Source organism: Notothenia coriiceps, unplaced genomic scaffold, assembly GCF_000735185.1.
Source record: "Notothenia coriiceps isolate Sejong01 unplaced genomic scaffold, NC01 NC01_scaffold00037251, whole genome shotgun sequence".
Taxonomy (NCBI): Eukaryota; Metazoa; Chordata; class Actinopteri; order Perciformes; family Nototheniidae; genus Notothenia; species Notothenia coriiceps.
In genome coordinates this window covers 128,049-134,095 of record NW_011369952.1, presented here as the reverse complement: position 1 = coordinate 134,095, position 6,047 = coordinate 128,049, and the positions used below count along the sequence as shown (strand labels likewise).

General features: G+C 41.6%; 1 protein-coding gene across 1 annotated transcript in view; it reads right to left on the bottom strand.

The window, feature by feature from the left end:
* Positions 1–2,197: 2,197 nt before the first annotated feature.
* The window catches only part of LOC104967401 (microtubule-associated protein 1S), a 14,491-nt gene continuing 10,641 nt past the window's right edge, over positions 2,198–6,047 (bottom strand). The window contains exon 10 of the mRNA XM_010796811.1: positions 2,198–4,573. Coding sequence (XP_010795113.1) covers positions 4,418–4,573 — 156 coding nt within the window. The 3' untranslated portion in view covers positions 2,198–4,417. The remainder of the gene's footprint in view (positions 4,574–6,047) is intronic.

The window sequence follows — 6,047 nt, the reverse complement described above, 5'->3', positions numbered from 1 at the left end:
ACACAAATAATAATTACTCAAATATGCAACCTCTGAACTGTTGCAAGCTGTTAAATGTAACCTCCAATGATGGAAAAATTTGATAAAGCTCTTATAATAAATACAATCCTTGTGAGGGGATCACTTACTAAGCCCCAAAAGACGACCTTCGCTCTTCATCAGTTGTCATCCTTTCTTTTGGTCGGGTCTGCAGTACTCATCCTCTTCCTCTGAGCATCCTGGATGTTGAGTTTCAGTCTTCCACGGAGTTGCTTCTTGTAGGGAGGTTGATGCAGCGTGTGTAATGCTGGGGACCTGTTAGAGATCCTGAAAGAGACTTGGAGACTTTTCGTGACGTTAGTAGTCACTGCTTTAGCACTATATGTTGCACCTAGAAAAACTGAGCATTACTTGAGTAAATGTGCTTGAATTAGTTTAACCACTTTCTTAAACTATTTACTTACCTGTCTTGTAAAGCCATCTATACTTTAAAAAGAAAGACCACACAACCATACCATGTTATCTTACCTCTGGTATCAGCATCGACCATCATCACATTTTTTTTATAAGTAAAAACGATATATAAAATTGAGTAATGTATGTATAAAAGCCCTGGCGATTTGACCTATCATCCAAGCAATACGTGTTTGAAGCTGTCTGGGGCTTCATCAGTCCTGCTAGAGCTTCGAGGCAAAGGATTTCAGATCCTGTAGCAGGAGGTCCAGAGGGATAGGTAGGAGAACATTTCTGGCACCATGCCTTCCAAATACTTGCAGGTGGGAGCTGTTGGACGAGAGGGGAGAGACGTCCGATGTCGGCATCACCATCGTCTACAACGTCCTCTTCCTCTTACCTCTGGTATTAGTATTGACCATTATCAAATAATATAAAAAAGACAGTAATATATAAATAAAAACCCAATGCAAGTTTTGACCTATCACAAAACCAGCAAGACGTGTCAGCTGAGGGAGGGGGAGCGGGGTAGCTGGTATGAACATCAACCATCAACAATTATTATCCAAAAGAAAATAAAGTCAAAATGAAAAATTACATATTAATAAAATAAAGCCCTGGTGCAAGATTTGACCTATCGCCAACCCAGAAAGATGTATTTGAAGCTGCCTGGGGCTTCATCTGTCCTGCCAGACGCAAAGGTTTTCAAATCCTTCAGGGAGCCTGTGGTCCTCTGGACGGTATCTCTTGTCCATGGGGGGCCAGGGGCCTGAGGAGGAGGGTGTCAAGTCCCTAAAGTCCTCTTCCCTGATCCTCTTGCTGGAGAGGCTGACGCCTGAGGTGGGGGTTGGCGAGTCCCTAAAGTCCTCTTCCCAGGTCCTCTTGATGGAGAAGCCTGATGTCGATGGAGGGGCTGAGGATGGAGCTGCTTCAGGACGTTCCACTTGCAGCTCAGGATCCTCCAGAGGGGCAACGCCACAAGGGTGAAATGTCTGCCAAAAAGCCATGGGTGGGCGCTGCTGGACAGAAAGGGGCACCATGGGGCAGCATAAGCATAAGCATAAGGTGGAGGGTGCCGTGTCCCTTGAGTCATCTTTCCTGACCCTCTTGGTAGAGAAGCCAGGGCCCGATGTGGAGAGTGCCGAGTCGCTGGAGTCATCTTCCCTGATCCTCTTCTTGGAGAAGACGAGGCCTGGTGTTGTTGGAGCGAANGCGGGACATCTCTAAGTGGTTGACCAATACAGAGCCGGCCAGCTAACCAACAGCACCTCTTTTCACCCTCTGTCTAAAACCAGAGCCCAGTCTGCTCTGATTGGTTAGCTGGCCGGCTCTGTATTGGTCAACCACTTAGAGATGTCCCGCCCCTTAGCCTGTCACGTACAATGTTCGAGCGCTAGCCAACAGAAGCGTAAGTGTTACATAGTGACGTCATAATGTTACTGAACTAAACAAAGGAGTCCAATGGAGGGGTTTCTGGCAGGGGATTTGTGGGAGAGAAACTCCCTCTGGATTGAACTTTGACATTATTGTCTTTACAGACCATTTACATGCACAAAAACCTATATAACACATTACAGGAAAGAGGAACCCCCAAAAATCATAATTGGGCCCCTTTAACTTGTTTTGAGCTGCAAATCATCCACAAAGCATTCAACGTTTGCATGACAGCTTATCCGGGAATATGACTTTGAATGACATCTTGAATAAATAAATAAACATAATAATTTGCACTTCCACTTCTCTCTCAACAGACACTTTGAGATACTGTTGAGCGGTGATGTACATTCTTTATTCATATATTAGTCCCGGCCCAACAACCCTCACATTTTGACATTGTTACTGTATTTACTTACAGGCAATTGCAAAGTAAAAGTTTCTCAGTCTTTCTACCATCCATCTCTCCCACAGTGCTTTGCCCTCTATCTTCATGAATATCATGAATGAAACAACATACAGTACATACAGTATTTTATACATGCGGGACACATAGTTACTATTGACTTTGCTACTGTGGGGATCAAATAATTGTCACCTATATAATACAGATCTAGTTCAACCCTCTGAAACCCATACATTATTTAATCTGCCAGAAAAGTGTTATTAAAACAAAAATGCACAAAGTAAAACAAATCTCAATGATAGTACAATTCCATGATAAGAAAATCAACTGTGCATTTATATAAATACAAAATGTCTCTCAGATCCTTTAGATACACTTAATTAAATTACATTTTGTTTCTTCATTTTGAGGCTGCATTCAGACAGAGGGGAGAATTGTTGGTGGTGTCTTTGTGATTTCATGCTTTGATATTAAGGAAACACTTTGATATTAATGTACCTGCATTTATGTGAACCGAGATAATTATCAGTCTTGATTTATTTAGATCCCACTTGAAAACAACATCCGATATTGGACATGCAGACTGGGACAGACGTAAATAATAGGAAAGGATTGGACGGACATGTCTGGAGAGATAACAATGTAATTAATTAAATTGTGTGCTTTATTTTCTGTAATTTCCACATCATTTTCAGGTAAATCCAGGCACAACTGCTGTAATTTGGCTCTAATTTCAGGTAAAAGTGAGTTAGTGGTATGCTGTGGTATATTTACAGAAGAGTTCTCCTGAAAAGAACTGCTCTTTAAATAATAAGTAAATATTCAATCATTAGTCATTTTGAAAAAAAATGTTCTCTGGAAATGTGTCAAATTGTGTGGTGTGAATTAATTGGGAGAATCTAAAATGTTACTAAATAATAAACTTAATTTAAGTAAAATCTGTAGATTATTAATTAATATCAGTTACTGGATTACTTAGTTCCAAAATAATGTATTCATATTTAAAAAGTACAACCTCCCACTGTGAAGAAACCATGATGTTGTGCTGTGCAAATTATTTTTCTACAATATTTAAACCCTTACCCATCATATCCACGATCAAAATAAATGTCATCACTTTTTGTGTTTATTTTGTAAAACAACAAGTTACATAATAACATACATATTTCCACAAAAGCATTTGCTGTATGATTCCTGAATAGTCAGATTTTAAGCATTCGTAATTGTTTGCAATTAGAATATATTTATTATGTAGCTCAAGTCTGGTGAACTAGTTTTTTTCCCACTCAATGAATAATCTCTTATTACCCCTCAACATCAGATACATCGCAGCTTGGCTGTTTGCTCTGAAGCGAACCTGAGGTCAACAGTGAAGCCACAGCGGTGCAATACTTTTTGAAAGCAGGTACAACACACAGCACAGTTCAACATGTCTGCTTACAATGCTCACAGGAAACACCTGACCACACACTGTAAATGCTATTTAATTTAAGGTTCGCTATAAGACTCTCTTTATACGATACAGAAATCTTCTGTGCTCAGACCCATCAAATATTAGTGAAATAAATAAACAAAATGATCATAGTTGGCACGGGCTTGCCATTTGGGAATATCGGCAGCACAATCTTTTCATTTGTCAGTAAATGTTGAATTAAAAGCAGCAAACTAAGCCCTAACTAACACACCAGTGCTGAACGCATTAAGAAAAGAAGCCTACACACAGTGCTTTTCACTCCGTGTTTACTTACTATATGGACTAATCTACACCATCAGCTCTTGTGTGGTTCCACATGTTTGCAAGTGGACATGCTTCTCTTGCAGCTAGTGTTATCTCCTCTCCTTGTTTTACTCAGGGTCATTGGTGTAAAAAAACATGCAAAACACACACGCAGGAATGTGTGCTTTTTGGTGAAAGTAGCTCAGAAAGAAAGCGATTAACCGGGAGGGGAATGGGTAAAAGTACAATGACAGTTGTGTTATGAAGTTGTGTGCAGAAAGGTGTCATATGCCTTATCTCCCCACTATCTGTTTCTAACCTTCTATTTCTGTCATTCTTTTAACTCTTTCTTTCCTCTCACACACACATATCTATCCTTCAGCTCATATTCACCTGTAATATTCAATTGATGCAATCCCAAGTGTGCCTCAGAACTCTATCTTGCAGGCAGGAAAGGTCTCGTCCTGCATAGCGACCGTGCTGTTGGATCCCAGCACAGTTATGCCCAGCTCCTTCTGTTTTTCCAGAGTCTGCTGGTACCACTCCTGCATCGGCACCGACTCAAACGTAGGTATCAATGTCACCTGGAGAGGAAATTACATATTGTACTATTGTATCTTGTTTTGAAGCCAAGATACAACTCAGATTAACGTGCCCATGTTTTTGGTGATTGGTCAACTGAATGTGTATGTTCCCTGAGCGAGAATGATAGTGAGACTTAACAATGCTCACAGACTGTAATTGACAATTTACACAGGCAGCGGTACGGTTTAAACCAGTTTCAATCAGTTTTAGGAACCAATCAGTATATAGATTAAAAAAGCAATTACACTGCACCCTCACCTCCACTAGTTTTACTTCATTTCAGTTTCAGTCAACCACATCAACAATTAACACTTCCCTTTTGAGAAAAGTACACTCTTAATTTAAACCTGACATTATTTAGTTCATTTGCAGACATTTAAGCATTGTTTACACATGTATTTGTTTGTATTCATAACTTTCTGTGTCTTCTTCCTGGTTCAGCAAAAGGCGTGGCTGAGGACTTAAGGTGCAGTGACGAGTCCTAAAACCCGGAAGTGAGTTAGCATTTTACCTCTACCGGTTCCCTTGTTATGGCTAGAAAGGATCCGTCTTGTGTAAAACTCTCGCGAGAGTTTGGCTGAATGTCTACGTTTGGCAGGCAGCCTTTCAGTTATGCAACGTCGGCAAGACGGCAAGAAATTGTCAAAGGCGCCTCGTACATGTGCGGGAGAACGAGAAGGTCGGCTTAGTGCCCCGTTGTGGGTGCAAGAGATGGCCGCTCACGAAATGGCGACAATCCGACAGTGTAGGCTGCGATGTGGTGCCAGGAGCTGTGTGAAGACATCGAGATAAGTCTGTGAACGGAATTGTTGGTAGGGCAAAAAGTGCTGTGCAGGTTGAGAAGGGGAGGGCACCCACTATTGACGACGACGAAATTAGCAGCATCTTGTTTTGCACTAGGGCGAAAGAATTACATGTACAGGGTTGGTGTCTGGAATAGAGGCTCGATAAAAAGGGGTTTAGGGATACCGGGGTTAGGGTAGGGGTAGAGACTCTGTTCCCTTGGCCCAAGAAAGACCGGTGTCTGGTGGCCTAGGGGGCAGGGATGCACATTGATGACTGCAGTGGCAAGATGCAACGATCGTATACCGGGGGCGCGGTGATCCTTTGTGTAATGTCGTCATGGTACGTACGTGGTGAGTGTGTAATATACAAGTCGGGTCGGTGTATAATTATGCTCGTTGAGGGTGCTGTATGATCAGCTGGGGTTGTGACCGTTCCCTTGTAAAATAACGTGGTCGCTTGATAGAACCCTGCAAAATGACGCTGTTTGCACTGAACGGACACTTTTTTATTTTGGTATCCCAACCACTAGATGTGCACAACCAGGTAAGAAGAAACTTGGTGGTCGTTCTGGCGATTGTGGGATAAAGTTGTTAGTGAGAGGGACATTAACTGTATTAATTAGTCTATCACAATCGAAGAGTAGTAGTAAACGAGCAACGGGTGACTACAATTGCTAGCATTGACTGT